At 45.6% G+C, this 19,452-nt stretch overlaps 1 protein-coding gene across 4 annotated transcripts in view; it reads right to left on the minus strand.

Moving 5' to 3' along the window:
• LOC110198831 (UDP-glucuronosyltransferase 1A1-like) overlaps positions 1-19,452 on the minus strand; it is a 148,026-nt gene that overhangs the window by 53,977 nt on the left and 74,597 nt on the right. Inside the window, exon 1 of one of the 4 annotated variants that reach the window (XM_078154600.1) lies at positions 12,692-12,991. The exons of 2 other annotated variants lie outside the window; for them this stretch is intronic. In XM_078154600.1, coding sequence (XP_078010726.1) covers positions 12,692-12,970 — 279 coding nt within the window. In that variant the 5' untranslated portion in view covers positions 12,971-12,991. Of the gene's footprint in view, positions 1-7,068; positions 7,945-12,691; positions 12,992-19,452 lie in introns of those variants that run through there. One more of the 4 variants, XM_020973342.1, reaches the window with a different exon arrangement.

A 19,452-nucleotide genomic window follows, 5' to 3' on the forward strand; every position in this document is an offset into this window, starting at 1 on the left:
CCATGGCTCAGAACATCCACTATGCTCATGTCTCTCGAAGAAGTTCTGAAGCCAATCTTGCAAAAAGAGGAAAAAAACACATGGCATGCCACAGACTGGGGCAAAGTATACAAAATGTTCTTTACCCGCTGCAGGAAAGTCATGTGGTCAGTGTTCTCAGTGAACATCCTCGGAATATAGGAGGATCAGGACACCGAGTGCCTTCAGCTGTGAAATCACATGGGATTCCCCGGAAGAAATACACAGCTGGAACAGAGAGGTACTGAGCCATGATAGCTCCACAAGGAACCACAGGATCAGTTAAAACAGCATCATAGTGGCCTGCTCAGGGATTCATCATTCCTTATTGATACTAAGTCAGAACAAAAGCCAAATTGCATGTCAGCAAAATCCTTCATGCCTCCAGCCATGTCAAAGAATCGTTTCAGGACAGGTGCAGTTTCAAAAGAGCAAATAAGGATTTTCCTGCATATTATGAAACTGGTCCTTGCTGAAAGTGACTGGAAAGGTCTTCAAAGTGTAGAATGGCCCTTCTCTGATGTGCATGGACAGCTCTGGTGCCAGAACAACAGTTTCATGGCCTCTCAGACTGATCTCCTGGACTATTTCACGCATGCTGAGCCAGTGGCTGCCATCCATGGGGATAGCCAGCAGCTTCCCCCCTTTGGCAGAGCCCAGGCAGGCAGCACAGAAAGCCAGTGCCACCAGAGACCAGGGCCAAGGTCGGAGCCCTGTGGCCATCTATGCAAAGTCCAGGATACCTCAGAAAGAGCAGGGTCTGTAAACTTGTCTCTGTTTCCTGCCTCAATCTGGCAGTTCTGATAACCCTGTGCCTTATATATTTGTTTCATTATGGAAGCAATAAATTTCATGAGCAAAAGGTAATTGGAAGAGAGATTCAACTACTGGTTCTTCACGTATATGATTGACTTCTACAGATTAAACATTAAAAGAAATGTCAATCTCTCTCTCTTTCCCTCTCCATTCTTCTCTCCTCCTCTGGACGAAAAAACATACTCAGAGAAAAACTGTTTTGATAACATTTGTACATCAGGATCGCAGCCTCCCAAATTTCGAAGGGAAGAGGATTTGTAAGTCATCACCTCCAATTCCCCATTTTACAGAAGAGAAAACTGTGACCAAGAGAAGGGAAGGGAATTGCTCAGGCACTTGGCTGCCCACTCTCATTGCCAACTTTCTTCTCCTTCCTAAATTGCCCATTTTCCATTAATTAATGGTCTGCACCGGATGGAATTTCCTCCTTGCTGACTTCTTATTTATTCCCTTATGAGGTGGGTTCTGTTCCCATCTAACCTGACTATTCTGCTGCACTGGACACTGGTGTCCCTTCCTTCTTCTTTGGATTTCTCTCTCCTATTTTCTGCACTGCTCTGATTCTCCTCCTTCCTCTCTAGCTTCCTCTTCGGCTTTCTGTCTGAGTTTCATTCTTGGAAGATCCCAAGGCCTCTTGAGCCATCTGATATTCAGTTGTAAGGTGCTAAGGGAGGGGATCCCCCTCTCCTTCTTCTCAAGTATCTGTAACCTGCTCTCCCAAGTCTACAGTGTGGGTCAGATCGTACCTGCTTATGCAACATAAAGAGAAGATGATGTGGTCATAGGACCCCAGTGTCTCCTCTCCTTCACATCTGCTTATACTAACATTTTCCCTTTCTTGGTCAGAAACAGGCCCTGATGTGCAATTCATTGGGTCAGAAGAAGATTTGAAGTCTCATCTTCCTGACTCTAAGGCCACCCCTTTATAATCTAGGCCATACTGCCCCTCTGTCTTAAATAATTTTTCCAGAAATGTTTGCTGAGTTGAATCAGCATTGTAATTGAAACACAAATTAGTCTCTTTCCCCCAACTTCCCACTCCTCTTCACCCAAGCCCTTCCATTTCTGTTGATGGCACCCCCAGCCTTCCAGGCACATGGGTTCCCAACCTTGGGTTTGGTATTTCCTCTTTCAATCCCAGTCTCCTGTCACTTCTCATGTCTTAGTGTGCCTATGTTCACATCATCTGTCATATCTCTTGCCTTTTCTCCACTCACAGAGCCTCCAACCTAGTCAAGGCTCTCATCACCTGCTTTTTTTGGGAAGATTTTGAGCTTGTTGATCAATGCCCTCCTAAAACTATGGCATCCAAAACCCCACCCAACTACCCAGATGTGGTCTGATAGGACAGGACAGAGCAGAACCATCCCTCCCCTAGTCTGACAGCTCCTTCTCCTCCTAACAGAAACTAAGGAAGACTGATTGCATGAGCTTTCTGGCTTGTCCCACTATTGGCTTTAGCAAAAAGAAGCGAAGATGAGTCAATAAAAGAGAAGATGAATCTCTTCCCTTCCCCTTGTTCTTTGGTTCCTGGGCTGCCATGCCTCAGCCCTCCCAGTTGCTCTCCAGCCTAAGGTGTGGAGGCCCCAAGGGCTCACAAATGGCAGAATGTAGATTCAAACTCGGGCTTCCTGTCTCTCATTCTAGCTCCCTGTTTTTCTGTGGTACAATAAACGTAATTGATATGTACGTGATAATATGTTGTCTAAACTATGATAATGTGGCATAGAATACATTGTTTATATGTTACTATATATATGGATGGCTGTTCACATCCACACCCCCACTCCCTCTCTTTCCTCTCTCTTTCTCTGTATCTGTCTCTGTCTCTATCTCTATATCTCCTCTCTCTCTCTCTCTCTCTCTCTCTCTCTCTCTCTCTCTCTCTCTCACATACATACACACTGTCTCCTCTCTCTCCCTCTGTCTCTGTCTTTCTCTCTGTCTCTCTGTCTCTCTCTCTCTCTATGTCTCTCTCACATACACACACACTGTCTCTTCTATCTCTCCTTCTGTCTCTGCCTCTCCCTCTCTCTCTCACACACACACACACACACTGTCTCCTTTCTCTGTCTCATCTCTCTGTCTCTCCCTCACATACACACACACTGTCTCTTCTATCTCTCCTTCTGTCTCTGTCTCTCTGTCTCTCTCTGTCTCTCTCTCTCTCTCTCTCTGTCTCTCTCTCTCTCTCTCACACACACACACACACACACACGCACACACGCACACACGCACACATCTCCACTCTGATGACGCTCCAGCTCCCGATGCCTTTCACGTGGTTCAGGCACGTCACTCAATGGGGCTTCAGAAGTAGATGGAAGTACCATGAAGAGGCTTTGCTAGGAAATGCTATTTGGAAAGTGTTTACCCGACAGGTCAATGAGACAAGCCCCTGTGAATGATGACTCAGCATGTCCCTTTCTCAATGTACAGGATTCCACATTCATTTTCATGAGTCAAAGACTCCGCTGCAGCTGCTTAAGTGAATGGCCGCCCTCCCCTTGAGCCTGATGGAGCACAGGCTTCATCACTATTGCCAGGGGAGGTCTCTTGTTAGAACCTTGATTTTCCTGGCATCCCTCAGGTCTCACTTCACACTTCGCCTGCTTCTGGGGGCTTTCCTCTGCTGTCCAGCTACGAACCCTTCCTCTCTCTCATTAGCTTCCATCAGCTGCATCTGTCTGGAATGTGCCTCATTATTTGCATGCTATCTCATCCCATTAGAATCTGTTCCAAAGGGCAGGGGTCATTTTTGCCTCCCTGTGTGTACCAGAGCCCCCCCCCTGGTGCCTGGCATGTAGGAAGCAGTTAATAATGGCCTGTCACTTAGTGCCCCAGTGCCTGAAACAGTAATCTAAGCTAAGAATGAAGAAGGAATTGCCAACTTTTTAGGTGGAGGGAATTCCCCCCCTAAAGAAATCTGGAGGACTGATTATAAAAAAAAGAAACCTTTTCTCGGGGTCATGGCAGGATAAGAAGTTTATTGGTTAATCGTTTCCCTCTGGCCAGAGATGGCCTCTGCCATCCCTAGTCTCATCCAGCCAGTGGCTGGGTGCAGTGCATGGGGCTGGAGGGCTGGACCTGGGTCAGGAGCACAAGGTGGGACAGTTACAAGCTTGGGCAGATCTTTTCACCTATCTCAGCCTGTTTCCCCTTGTGCAAATGGAGATAATTATCACACCCACCTCACTTGGTGTCGTGAGGAGCCAAGGAGACAATGTATATAGAGGGCTTTGGGGTGTGAGCTTTTATTATTGTCATAGCTGTTCTCTCACCTCACCTGGTGAAGAAGTATGCCAGCGTGATGGAGATTTGAGAATGGTGGGTGTGAAGGCAGCACCAAGGGAAGGACCTGCACTAGCAGGTTGGATGGATGTTGTTACATAAAACCAAAACCAGATCCTACCCTCTAAGCACACAAAGGAGATTGGTATGATATATTGGAATATATCATATGGTGCATCATGTTATGGGGCAAAGGGCATAGAATGTTCTTTGCCCACTGTAGGAATGTCACCCCGTCTGTCTTTCTGTGATCAATTATTTGTGTTACTATGTGTGGGAATGCTGTTCACTTCCCCCCCCCACTCTCTCACATACTCTCTCCATCTCCCTGCCTCTCTCTATTTCACTCTCTGTCATCTCTTTCACTCTCTCCCACTCTCTATTCCTCTCTATCATTTTCACTGTTTCTCACTCTCTCCTCTCTGTCTCTATCATTCCCTCTTTCTTCTCTCACACACTTTATCTTGTTCTCTCTTTCTCAATCTCTTTCTCTCTCTCATTCTCTCTGTCTCTCTCCATCTCTGTCTCTCTCACATACACACATGCACACCCACCCACACACCCATCTACAGCACTTAGTGCAGCACCTGGTATAGTAGCACTTCGTCAATGCTTGTGAACTGACATATATTGCCTAGATAATTAAAAGAGAGGCAGAGATGGAGGACAGTATTGTTTACTCTTTTATATAAATGTTCAGAAATTTTAGTTACAAGAAAAAATCAGTTTCTTCCAAAATCCCCAATAAACATTTCTCAGATTCAAATACATAAATAGATAGTCATATATGAATAAGTTAGTGTTCCCATTTGCTCAGGCTTTGGCAATTGCTACAGGGGCTCCCCCTTATGGAGGGAATAGTGTTTATTTCTACATCATTGCCCTACTTCTGCATAAACTCCTTAATCACAACAATCTCTGCACTTCCCCAGGTAAGGAATTCCTTTATTTCACTTTGGGTTAAAGCTGAGGGTAAGGTCCACCTAGAACAGATAAAAGCTTAGAAGGAAAGTTGGCAGCTGTCCAGGGTCCTGGCCATAACCTGGACTCTACCCCATCTCCTGCATTTCTGCCTGAGAGGGCAACACATGCAGAATTGCTTACAAAGCCCAGGTTGTAAATTAGGAAGTGTAAATCCCTAAATATTGGGGGGAGCATGTGCCTGTCTGACAAATTCTTTTTAGTAAGATTCGACTAAAGCCCAACACTCATTCACTTACTGTTCTCCACATGAATTCAGACTGAGATATCATGGCAACTGAAAGAGACCTTAGAGAAAGTATAGGCCAGACTTTCACACACTGATTTGATATGGTACATTTTGGGTTTCAACTATATCCACAGAAGCTCCAAATGTGGACCCAGGACAAGGAAGGGACTGGCTTAATGGAATGCTCTTTTGAAGGTAAGCACCACGAAGTCAAGCTCTGTGTATCTTCAATACCTTGTATATAATAAATCTTTGTTCAATTGTTGAATGAACTCTTTAAATTCTTTCATGGTTACTATTTAAGGGGGAGATAGAAATAATGTTGACTTAAAAAAAAAGAAAATGTGTTCATCGTGAGGCACCTGTTTCTGAGGCTTCCTACTTGCATGACCTGTAGTGAGTCACTTAAATTCCCTGAGCCTTGATTTCATGGGCTCATAAATTTACAGTTTGAAGGGGCCATAGTGATAATTGATCCAAAATTCACTTTAGAGATGATAAATGTAAATCTTAGAGAAGTGAAGTAGCTTTCCCAGAATTGAGGTGGAATTTAAAATCCAGGTCTTTATGCTTGCAAGTACAATGTTCTGTCCACCAAACCAACTTCCTTCTCATTTGTAAGATGATGAATTGGACTAGATTGTCCCTTCAATCTATAAGCCTGTGAGTCTATGCCCAAAGACCCAAAGAATCACTTAAGAAGCCTGGATTTATGTTATACATCTCCTTTCTTTAACTAGACAGGAAAACAAACCCAAAAGAAGTCAAGTCATTATGAGAAGAGGACTTTCTGTCAGTGGCAGAACCAAGACAAGAGTGCCAGTTTCATGATTTCTAATGGCCTGAAAGACTGGAGAATTAGAGGAAAGGAAGACACAAAGAAATCACTACAAAGAAAGATTTGTAAGAAAAAAATCTGATCATACATTTATCCCTCCCCAGTCCATCTCTACAGGTCTAGGACCACATTGGACCATCTATCTAGGAAACTCATTAAAATGTAGCCAGATTTACTGATACAGAGTGAAGTGAGCAGAACCAGCAGAACATTATGCACAGTAACAGCAATATTTTACAAGGAATAACTGTGAATGACTTAGCCATTCTCAGTAATACAGTGATCCAAAGGAGTCATGGTGAAAAATACTACCTACCTCCAGAGAAAAAAACTAATGGAGTCTGAATAAAGATGAAAGTACAGTATTTTCCTTCCTTCCTTCCTTCCTTCCTTCCTTCCTTCCTTCCTTCCTTCCTTCCTTCCTTCCTTCCTTCCTTCCTTCCTTCCTTCCTTCCTTCCTTCCTTCCTTCCTTCCCTCCTTCCCTCCTTCCCTTCCTTCCTTCCCTCCTTCCCTCCTTCCTTCCTTCCTTCCTTCCCTCCTTCCTTCCCTCCTTCCCTCCTTCCTTCCCTCCTTCTTAATTTTCTTGCCCAAAATGACTAATATGGAAATGTTTCACATGATTGCACACACATAATCTATATAAGATTGATTACCATCCCAGGGAGGGGCAGGAGAGGGAGGGAGGGATAGAATTTGGAGCTCAAAACTTTAAAAAATGAAAATTAAAAATTGTCTTCATATGTAGTTGGGGAAAAATAAGATATAATTAAGAAAATAGAAAAGTAACAAGATTTTCCTCTTAAAAACCATACGCTAAAAATAAAAATCAGTATGCTCTCATTTGACCAAAGGGTAGCAACTAACATGGTGGCTTGTTACATGTCACATACCAACCTGGGAGAGCTGCTTGGTATTGGCACAGTTCATACCTCCAATGAAGATCGTGTTTGGCATGATTGGCCTGGGGTAATCCAGCAGAAAGTCTGACCTCATAAGCCACACAGATCCATGGCTCAGAACATCCACTATGCTCATGTCTCTCTGAAGAAGTTCTGAAGCCAATCTTGCAAAAGAGGAAAAAAACACATGGCATGCCACAGACTGGGGCAAAGTATACAAAATGTTCTTTACCCGCTGCAGGAAAGTCATGTGGTCAGTGTTCTCAGTGAACATCCTCGGAATATAGGAGGATGGATCAGGACACCGAGTGCCTTCAGCTGTGAAATCACATGGGATTCCCCGGAAGAAATACACAGCTGGAACAGAGAGGTACTGAGCCATGATAGCTCCACAAGGAACCACAGGATCAGTTAAAACAGCATCATAGTGGGCCTGCTCCAGGGATTTCATCAGTTCCTTATTAGATACTAAGTCAGAACAAAAGCCAAATTGCATGTCAGCAAAATCCTTCATGCCTCCAGCCATGTCAAAGAATCGTTTCAGGACAGGTGCAGTTTCAAAGAGCAAATAAGGATTTTCCTGCATATTATGAAACTGGTCCTTGCTGAAAGTGACTGGAAAGGTCTTCAAAGTGTAGAATGGCCCTTCTCTGATGTGCATGGACAGCTCTGGTGCCAGAACAACAGTTTCATGGCCTCTCAGACTGATCTCCTGGACTATTTCACGCATGCTGAGCCAGTGGCTGCCATCCATGGGGATAGCCAGCAGCTTCCCCCCTTTGGCAGAGCCCAGGCAGGCAGCACAGAAAGCCAGTGCCACCAGAGACCAGGGCCAAGGTCGGAGCCCTGTCACCATCTCTGCAAAGTCCAGGGTGTGTAAGAAAAAGTAAGGTCTGTAAAGTCTGCTCTGTTCTCTTTCACAGCCTGGCAGTTTTATGTCTTATCCTTATCTGGCCATTGTGGAATAAAGCAATGAAATGATAGATAATTGGAAGAGAGGCTGAACTTTTGGTTTGTTACATATATGATTAATCTCTTCAGATTAATGATTGAAAAGGGGTGAATGTCTCTTTCTCCCTGACCCCAGGTCTCTTTTTCTCCTCTGGGCCACCAATGGACCTCCTTTTCTGACCTCTTTGGCTTGGGATGGGATCACGGAATCATAGATCTTGAGTGGGAAGGAACCTAATGCAAACTGCCCATTTCAAGATGAGAAAACTGAGGGCCAGGGAGGTTAAGGGATTTGTTAAATATCCCACAGGCAGCAAGTGACCAAGGCAGGAGTTGAAGCCAGGTTTCATGACCCATCTCAAAACCAGTGCCTTCCACTCCGGCAAATTCCTTACTAACTCTAAGCCCTTTAAGGCCATGAAAGGGTGATGACTGAAGAATATCTCAGCTGCCCAGTAGAAAAAGTCAGCAGCTATGGCAAATTCTTTTTAGAGGGGAATTGTCCTTGGGAGTCATCAAGGCATCTGATTTAGTCCCCAAACCCAGCAACCTTGCCTGAGGTTTATTACACAAGTTGTGAAATCCGAGATGATGAACTGTATGCAAATCCTGCTTTGGCCACTGTTTATGACCAAGCTCTGACCCTTGTGCACCTGTACCTTCCCCTCCTAGATTATCTTTTATGTACTCTGTAGATATCTTGTATATACTCAGTTATGTACACACTACTGCACTCATTATAATTTGAGCTTCTTGAGGGCAGCAGCTGGATTTTGCCCTTCTTTGTACCCCCAGCCCTGGCATAGTGCCTAATTGAGAGTAAATTCTAATATATGTTTGTTGGCTGTCTGACACTGCACAGACATTTAAGATTCAGGGGCTGAGACAGGGGTGGAACCCTGTTGTGCACTCTTTTACAGAAATGTTCAGAAATATTCATTATAAGGAAGAGCGAATTCCTTGCAAAATCAATAATGAATGTACCTTAGACTCAACAGATATATACATGGTTGCACAAATAGAAATAATTCAGTAAAGAATAATACTTGAGCCTTGATTTCTGCACAGGCAAAAGGCACACGGGCTGACGAAATGCTTGTGGACTTCTCAACTTATAACCATTCTCCTGCTTTCTGGATAAACTTCTAGGATTGCTCTTCTTTTTCCTAGAGCCAACTGCTTCTCCTGCCCCTCAGATAAACTGCTTCCCTGTTTCACTGTAGGGATGGGCCTGTGAAACATGCACACAGAGTGGATAGAAGGAAGCCTAAAGACTGGACTGGTGTCTAGGGTCCTGAAACCAACCAGGCCACCCTTCCTTCGCAATTGTGTTTTGAAGAGCAACACAATCAGAATGGCTTCGGAAGTTCCAGGCTGCATCTTAGAAAGTTCACTTCCCTAAATATTGGAAAGAGAATTTGTCACTTTCATAAAGTTTTCTTTTACTGGAGACTCAACATTCATGCAAAGTAAAAAACCAAAGGAGCTAGACAGGACTTTAGAAGTTATGTTACCCAGCCTTCCACAAACCAATTTAGATGTGACGTATTTTAGATTTCAAACATGTCAACAGAATCTCCAATTATTTCTCCTAGATGAGGAAAGTCAGGCTCTGTTGAATCCCTAGTAGAATTTAAGGTCCTTGAGGACAGAAATAGCTTATTTTCCCCCCTATGGATGGTAATTTGCACATAGTAAATATTCATTGATATACTAAATCAACTGACACCAGTGAGTGGGTACAGCTATGGGAGGACATTTGGAGTTATACACAACTGGTGTATAATTTGACCCAGTTATGCCACTGCTAGGCCTATGCCCAAAAGGTATCAAAGAAAGAAGAAAAGATGCTTCATAAAGAAAAATACGTCTAGGGGCAGCTAGGTGGCGCAATGAATAGAGCACCGGCCCTCAAGTCAGGAAGACCTGAGTTCAACTCTGGCCTCTGACTAAACACTTGACACTTACTGGCTGTGTGACCCTGGGCAAGTCATTTAACCCCAATTGCCAAAAACAAAAGGCCTTGATTCAGTTAGACAGCAGCAGTATTTCTAGGAAGACATGGGCAAGAACCATCCTGGATGAGCAAGTAAGGAAGAGTGCAATCTGGGCTAGTGGAGGGAAGGTGTGGCACAGACCCCACAAAGCATCAAATACAGTCTTCTCTCTCCTGCTTCCATAAACAGAACCACCTCCCCTGGCGTCCCACCAACCAGATTTCCACACCACAATGGCAGGTATAGGATGACCAACTCCTTAAATGCAGGGAATCACAGTTCTTTGGGCTTCATATCCCTAACCACTAAGATCCACTTTTATGTTGAGTATAGGAACATGTTTCTTTTCCTTTTATATCCACAATCTCTGTAGACCTCCAGTGTCACGTGGTCAAACACATTGACCTGGATGTCAAAGATGCAGCTTCAACTCACAATGTCCAAAATGGAAGTAATTCACTCCCCCCTAAACTCACACTTTTAAACTCCCCTTTATCGTCCAGGGCACCACCATTTCCTCCCCCCAACCCAAGCACACAGGCTGGAAACCCAGGTATCATCCTCACCTTCTCACTCTCTTATTAACCCCTGATTACCAATTGGCCACCATGTCCTCTCAATTCCACCTCAGAAGCATGTCTTGGATACACCCCTCACCTCTGACAATGCCACCACCCTGCTACAGGCCCTCATCACCATTCAAAGCCCTTCATCAGCAGCACCCTCCAATGTTTCTACTCTTTCTATTTTTCTTATACGTCATGCCCCAACACATACATTTGGACCCAGTGACTCTCCCACCTACACTGGGACCCAGTGACACTGGTGTCCTGGCTCTTCTGCCCATGTGACCATCTATCCCTAGACTCTGGGCAATTTTCCTGGCTGCCTGCCCTCCATGACTGGAATTCTCTTCCTCCTTCTCTCTTGTCTCCTGCCTCCTCTGCCTTCCTTCAGGTCTCCAGTAGAGTATTCACTTCCACAAGAAGCCCTTCCTGTCACTGCCTTCCATCTGTCGATGTTCTTCATTTTCTCCTGTTGATGCCTTTTTGTAGGGATGTGTTTCCATTCTTGATCCTCTCATTAGACTGTGAGCTTCTTGAGGGCAGGGACTGTCCTTTTGTCTTTCTCTGCACGTCCAGCACTTTGCACAGGGTCTGACATACATTAGGCACTTAATAAATGCTTGCTGATATGACCTGACATCACCTCGAGAGCCCAAGACAATGCCTTGTACAGAGTAGAGATTTACTAAATACTATTATATAAATGAGCAATCTACAAATTACTGACTGGCCACTCCACTCCCTCCTCATGTGCGGTGCCATGATAAATACTTCCATGTTGCTGTCTCCTACATTCTCATCACCCCTCCCCCATAGTGACAGTAGTATAATAAACAGGGAGAGCCCTGGCCAGAGGCTCAGGAAATGGTTCCCTACACACTTTGTGATCTTGGGTAAGTCACTGAATGTCTCCAGCTCTCAGTGGCTTCATCCAAAAATCATGAAGTTCCATTACATCTTGAACTTTGAATGCTGAGTGAAGCATTCTTTTTTTTTACTGTCTTTTCCTCCTGTGTTTCTTTTGTGGTTTTTTTTTTGCAAGATGGCTAACATGGAAATTTTCCATTACTTCACATACATAGCCACTATCATATTGCTTGACTTCTCAAGGGGTGAGAGGAAGGGAGAAAATTTGAAACTAAAATTTTCAGAAAAAGAATGTTAAAAATCTGGTTAACATGTAATTAGGAAGTATTTAATAAAATAAAGTAAAATACATGGGGAAAAAAGATTACTTTCTGTTCTAAACTTTGAGGATTGATCCCATCTTTCCTGCCCAAATCTATCTCCTGTTCTTCTCATCCAAATCTTTTCCACCAGGATCATTTATCTAGAGCTGAAATGATTAATCTAGTCCAATCCCCTCATTATATAGATGAGGAAACTGAGGCCCTGAGAGAAGTGACTTACCCAAGGTCACTCAGAAAGGATCAGAGCTGGGATTAGAAACTAGATCTCAAGAGAATAGTCATAAGAAGGGTTAGCGGGGACACTGGAGACCACCAAGTCCAAGTCCCTCCTTTGAAACCTAAAGAAAATGAAAACCAGGAAGGAAATGTGACTTCCCCAGGTCACTCAGCTAGTACATAGGAGAGATTGGAATATGAACCTCAGCGCTCTGCCTTCAAGTCCAGGCCCCTTGCTATTCTACTCCTTCCTTCCTTCCTTCCTTCCTTCCTTCCTTCCTTCCTTCCTTCCTTCCTTCCTTCCTTCCTTCCTTCCTTCCTTCCTTCCTTCCTTCCTTCCTTCCTTCCTTCCTTCCTTTCTTCCTTCCTCCCCTCCTTCCTGCTTACCAACTCCACTCAGTGAATGTCCTGGTTGTTCCCTTAGTCGGAAATGTCAGCCCTCTTCTCTATGAGAATACAGTCAGTCAGTCTGTCCTCTGGGTCAGCAGACATGCACAAATTTAGAGGACCAAGATCTCTTCTGTCCAGAACAATAACAGTGTGATTGGTTGAATCAGTGATGGGGAATGGCACAATCTACTAATTCATTTCAATGCATGTCAGTTCCAGCCAGCAAACATTGACCAGACATCCATCACAGGCCAGGTCCGAGGCAGAGTTAAGAGATAGAAGAGCCCAAGAAAGCAAAAATCACAAACCTGTGGTAGTCTTTTCCTCGGTTTGCAGTTTATTCCTCCAATGAAGGCCATGTTGGGCATGATGGGCCGGGGATACTCAAACACAAAATCATATCTCAACAGCCAAATGGATCCTTGTCCATAGAGGCTTGGCAGGGTCACCTCTTTCTTTAGGAAGTCTGCAGCAATGTCTAGGTATTTTGTGTACAAGTCCTTGAAGAGGAGGGTCTCTAAATAATTCACCAGGAAGTTGATTACCTCTGGTAGAAGGTCATCTGGTGAGAAAAGGCAGTATAGCATCTGGGGATGGTAGATACGGGGTTGGGGTCCTGCTCATGTGTGCTCCAAAGCACAGGGAAAGCCTCGGAAAAAGTATACAGAAGGAATGGAGAGATGCTCGGCCAGGATCATCCCACATGGCAAGGCAGGGTCTGTGAAGAGGGCATCAAATTGGCTTTCTTCGAGGTATCTGATGGTCTCGGGGTCCTTCAGCAGGCTGTCACAGTTGAGGAAGAACATGTCGATGACAAGCCGGTTATTCCAGTATTCACCCAGCGCTCAGAAAGATCTCTCTGCAAAGAGATTGTGGCCAAATGTCGAAACGTTCTCCATTTCAGAGTGGGTAGGAGACTGGGTAGAGTTTTCTTTTGTAGAATTTTGATTCTTTAAGGAAAAAATTGACTTCAGGGACTAGGACCACAATTTCATGTCCCTTCTTACTGAGCTCTTCAATCACATCCCGCATGCTGAGCCAGTGACTTCCATCTTGAGGGAAAACCAGGAGTTTCTCACTTTCAGCCTTGGCCCAGAAACTCAAGAAGAAAAGGCTTCCTACTCCCCAGTAGAAGGGGAGAAAAATGTGAGCTTTCATCCTGGAAGTAAAGAAAAATCTCTCTTTCTTTCCAGAAAGCTCTGGAGGAATTTTTGTCTCCAAGCAGACCTAAGTCCACAGATTAATATTTACCTTTGACTGGGCGTGGAGAACCCTACTGTAAACATGGTCCTTGCCTGAAATGATACCTGCCTCATTTCAGCAGCCACATAGGCTGTAGAATAGCTTTCACTCCTAGATGCCAAGTCATACCTTGTGCCACACCTTGCACAACTCTTTTGTGAGTAAAGATATATAACCAGTGGGTTTGACAAGTTTGCAATGGCCATAAAACTAGGTGAGGTGGTTAATATGTTGGATGACAACCAAATTCAAGCAGACTTCCATGGGCTGAAAGAATTTTCAGTCTAATTGAAAAATATAAAATCAAGAATTATCAGTCTAAAGTTTTATAACCTTTGGTCTAAAAATTAAGCTGCACAAGCAAAACTTAGAAGAAATTTGGCTTGGAAAAGGACTTGGTGATCTTGGTGGACCTCAAACTCAATGAACATCAACAGTGGGAAGCAGAGATAAAGTAATGGAACCATACCTTCTGTCAAAGAACCAGAGACTGCAGCTGCAGTTGGAGGAAGCTAAGAGTCTCCTTTTCTGTTGCCTTGATCAGACCAATTCCTGCAGTATCATGTCCAGCTATGGATAAAGTGGAGTGGGCCTTGAGAAGTGGTTTTTAACCTGGGGGTCCTTTAACTTGGTTTTTCAGTGTTTTGATACCTGCATTTCAATACATTTCACTTCCTTGTGTACTTTATTCCTAGGTATTTTATTTCACACACTTCAGAATAAGATTCTGAGAAGGGAGGGCTCCATAGGCTTCCCTAGATTGTTACCTAAGAGAACCAGCACACAAAAAGAGTGAAGAACTCCAGCTCCAGGGGTTGGTGAACAGCATCCCAAAGCATCAACAAACCGTGTCACAGAGGGGAGGAAACCCTGAATGAAAGGGAGCTCTTATCCTGGTGAAGACAAGTCTTGGAGGAGGGAAAGGGAGGACCAGAGGCTGAAACAAGCAGCCCATTTGGCCACCCTGCCTGACAGACAGTTCCTCCCATTCCTCTCAGGATCCCAAGCCAAGTGGTAGGACTTGGTGGCCAACATCAAAGATCTGAAGAGCTGCCATGTGACAGAGGCTTCTAGAGTTCATCCACGGGTCTCCAAAAGGTAGAACTGCAACTAATGGGTGAAGGCTCCTGAGCTACAGATTTTCATGCCATCATGGTGTCATTGGGTTCTAGATGGAGAGGAGGATGGGACCTCAGAGTTCACCTGTGTTCACTTTACAGTGAAGGAGAGAGAGAAAGACTGGGGAAGCCAAGGAAGCCCCTGACTTCTCTCCACACTCAGCTCTGGAGTAATCATGGCTTGGTATCAACCCTCCCCCCACCCCAGGCTTAAACATTAACCCTGCCAGGCAGCTGGGACAGGTACTAGACAAATGCAGAGATCAAGGCTCTGAGAAGTTCAGTTACTTGTCCAACATCACACAGCTCTTCAGCTGTGCTCCTTCTCTCCTCATGTATCCACCACCTAGGTCAGACCCTCATCACCATCACCTTTCATAAGGACTATCAAATGACTTTCTAATACAGCGGCATCTAGGTGGGATGAAGGATAGTGCACTGGACCTGGAGTCAGGGACATTCAAGTTCAAATCTGGCTACAGACAGGCTATTACAGCAAGAACGGCATTTGTTCTAGGACTCTTTTTCTCTGAATCCCTTTGAAAAAGATGAGAATAACAACCAAATTCTTGTAGTGTTGTCTAGGCAATCACTAGCACCCAGACCAGGAAGGGTCTCTGTCTGTTAGGAAGGGAGCCAGTGAAGCAAGGGGATCTGGACGATCCAGCAGGTGGCGATAGGGAGCTATATCCTCACCTGAGTAGGGCAAAAGTGAAGCCACATCCCAAGGTAGGATTCTAGGGATTGAAACATGGCCCCTGGCCTTGTTGCAGGGCCCTGGAGATAGCTAGTACCACAGGACCTGAGTTCAAATCCAGTCCCTGTGGGATTTTGGCTTTCTATCTTTGGTCTCATTTTCCTCATCTGTAAAATGGGGAGGTTGGGTCAGAAAGCTCTTGAGGTTCCTCCCACTCCCCATTCAGGTGAGTCCTCTCATCCCTCTAAATCTGTTTCTATGTCTCTCAAATGAAGTGGCGACCTGAAGGAAGGACACCCAGAGCCTCTGCCTGTCCCAGAGGGCTGAACGATGGTGACAGAGTGAGACAATTTATGGGACAGCCAACAACAGTGGGCGATTAAGAGATCAGGGGCCACATGGCTCCTCAAGGCTCACCAGTCCAGGCTTGCCATGGCTAAGCACACAGGTGCATGGGTTCCCAGGGTTTTGTGGGCTTGTTCTCTGCCCCACCCTCATTCCCATGGCTTTGGCTGCCGGCCCCAACCAGAGCATGAAATGTGCTCGCATGCAATCCCCAAAGCTGATTCTTTTGTGGCACATTTTAGAAGCTTTCCCAGTGAACATGGCACCAGGAAAAGTCAAGGTGTGCGCTTCAGAGGGCTAAGGCCATCCCTACCCAGAAAACTCAGCCATGGAAAATGACAGCCTTTGATGGTTCTGGAGGGAGAGGCCTGTTTTTTACCGGGCTTAAGTTAGCTCATCCCTATCAAATCATTCCAATGAGCATCTCAATCCAATAAGAACCTACTATGAAAAGCAGTAGAGCACCTTGAAGAGTGAAGAAAGTGAGAAAGTGAGTGAGAAAGACCTGGGTTCCAATCTCTGTCCACATTTGAGACACTTGCTGGCTGTGTCAGCAATGTTAAGTGACACCGGGCAGATGAGCAGACCTCCGGGCCCCAGGCCCCCAGAGCGGGCACCTCTCTGTCTCAGTAGGAGTTTTCTCAGCTGGCTGTGTCATCGGCAAGTGATCTCTTCTGTCTGAGGTTCATCTGCAAAACTGGGGGAAGGGGAATTCTCATCTATGATCCTGAGTGTTGGGCACTGGGGATACAAAAGGGAATCTGAAACAGTCTCCACCCTCAAGGGGCTTCTGTTCTACTGTAGGCAAAGTGATGTCAAGAGGGAGAGGCTCAGGTAAACCTGTGGAGGCAGAGTAGTAGGGAAGATGGCCCAGCCCAGGGGGACAGAGTGCCTAGAGTGGGGATAGCTGGTAAGGCCAGAGAGGATCGGTATCAGAGCTGGGTAGATGACATGGTTCAATGACGGCCATCTTCCTGGCTGGATTGTAGCTGGGGCCATCAGAATGTTCTCCTTGCTCCCCCCTTCATGATGCAGAGGGGACCTTGGCTTCACAAAGGCCATGCCAGGGTAGTCCAAGCTCTGGGAGGGCCACTTGGGGTGAAAGGTGTCATGCACATACATGCCTGATGGTGGACCAGTCAGGTGAAGTTGGCAGAGGCACAGCCACACATGAGGACCACTCACTAAGGCACTGAAGGGTTATTGAAGTAGTGTGGTGGCCTCAAAGAATAGGGCTCAAATCCTGCTTCAGATTCATCCTGACTGGGTGACCCTGGGTAAGTCCCAGGTGCAGTCCCCATCTCCTCTCCCTGCTGGGCCCATAAGCTTGTAAGAGGTCCTTTGTGCCACCCCGATGACCAATGAGGCAGCTGTCTGCCTCCCCTCTCCAGCCAACACACCACAAAGACTTGGGCTGCTGCCGAGCTGGCCTGGGAAGCGCCTGGCTTACTGTCTATCTACCCCAGGGCCTCATTTCCTAATCAGTTCTTGGGGTCTCTGGGGGAGGCACTGCCAAGAAAGACCTTCGGGGTGTGCATTTTGCAACCCTGCTCTGGCAACTTCACCGACCAGGCGAGAGCCTTCACCAGGGACTCAGTTGGAATATTACCATCAGTTCTGGATTTTGGGGCAAGTCCCACAAGTCCCACCCTGAAGAAGACTGCTTGAATGATACCATCCATGTATGCTCAAAGAGGTCAGAAAAAGGAAGACAGGCAACAAGATAACAGAGCAAGTCGGCCATACCAGAGATAGAGATCTGAACCTGGAATCTGGAAGACCTGAGTTCAAATCTAGCCTCAAACACTTACTAGCTGTGTGACCCTGGGCAAGTCACTGGACCACTCTCTACCTTAATTTCTACATCTGTAAAATGGGGATAATAGTAGCACCTACTTCCCAGGGTTATCATAAGGCTCAAATGACATAGTAGATGGGAAGCACTTGTCCCAGTGCCTGGCACATAGTAGGCACTAATATAAATGTTAGCAATTTTTATTGTCACTATTAATGGAAAAACGTGGGGCCAGCAGACCTGAGTTGTAGTCCTTGGTGACTTTAAACTTGGCTCTTCCTAGGTGCTTAATCAATGTCTATTGACTATAAACCTTCAAGTGCTGTTCAGATGCCTGCTATTAGTTTGGTCCAGGAGGAAAGCAGAGAAAATGGACCTCTCTGCCCTTTTTGCAGAGGTGGGGGCCTATGGATACAGAATAGTACACACTCTGTCAGCTGTGGTCTATGTGCTGGTTTATGTTACTGCACTGCTTCTCCCCCCCCCCCTTTTTGTGTTGTTTTAAGGGATGGTTCACTGAGGAGGGCAGGAAGAAGGGGTACACTGAGAAAGGAAACAGTATGTAAAAACAAAGAGTATCGACAAAAAGACAAAAAATTTAAGTCCTCTCAAATTAGCTGTTTCCAGGAAAATTCCATTGAGAAGGTGGGTTGGGAGGGATTTGGGGCTTTGCAAAACAAGACCCAATGAGAAGGACAAAAATGCTTTGGAGCTGCAAGGAGCGTGGGGGAGGCAGAGTGGGCCGGGCTACACAGCACTTCCTGGGGGGCATGGCCAAAAGGAGAAGAGACTGGGAAGAAACCACCCCCTACTGACTTCCCTTTTTTTTTTTAGGCAATTGGGGTTAAGTGACTTGCCCAGGGTCACACAGCTGGTAAGTGTCAAGTGTTTGCTCTGAGGCCTGATTTGAACTCAGGTCCTTCTGACTTCAGGGCTGGTGTTCTATCTCCCTGACTTCCTGTTTTAGCCAACTGTTCACTTGCTAACTACATGGAATCGCAGCTGTTTCTGCTGGCAGAACGAGTCTTTGCAGACATCTCCACTCATGCTGTCTTCTCTTGGGCCATCCCTTCCACGGCTTCCCCATCTGCCCTGTGGACATCCCCGCTAGAATGTAAGCTCCTGGAGGGCAGGGGCTGAGTGGCTTGCTTTAGTTTATATTTTCAGTCCACATTTTCTGGCACATAAGAAGCACTTAATATTCTCTGTCTCTGTCTCTGTCTCTGTCTCTGTCTCTTTATCTCTCTGTGTCTCTCCTCTCTGTCTCTCTCCTTTCTCTGTGTCTCTGTCTCTGTCTCTGTCTCTCTCTCTCTCTGCTCTCTCTGTCTTTGTCTGTCTCTCTCTTCTCTCTGTCTCTGTCGCTCTCTCTCTCTCTCTCTCTCTCTCTCTCTGTTTCTCCTCTCTCTGTCTCTCTTTCCTTCTTCCTTCTCTCTCTTTCTACATATATATGCACAATATATATATGACATTAAACATGTCTCTTAATAATTATATCTAATATTTTGATTCTGACCAGTTATTGGTGGATTAAGCCCAAACTCTCCCCATCTCACTAGCTGGTTCTTCTTCACATGTTTGCAAAGTGGGTATTAGGCAATTTCCTTTTCACCAGTTGTCAAGGGAAATAGGGGATAGAGATTTGATCCATGATTTCACTACTGTAGTGAGCTCCCAGGTGAGAAAACCTCTGCTGATGCAGGTTGGTGCCTTCCCTGCAATCTGTAGTCTTAGAGCTCTGCCTAGAGCCCTGAGCACTTAAGTGACTTGCCCAGGACCACACAGCCATGGTGTGTCAGAGACCCAGGTCTGTCCTGGCTCTGAGGCTGGCATGCCGGGTGTTACTATGCCTCCCTTCCTCTCATCACAAGCACC

This window comes from Phascolarctos cinereus, unplaced genomic scaffold, assembly GCF_003287225.1.
Source record: "Phascolarctos cinereus isolate Bilbo 61053 unplaced genomic scaffold, phaCin_HiC Scaffold_5;HRSCAF=322, whole genome shotgun sequence".
NCBI lineage: Eukaryota > Metazoa > Chordata > Mammalia > Diprotodontia > Phascolarctidae > Phascolarctos > Phascolarctos cinereus.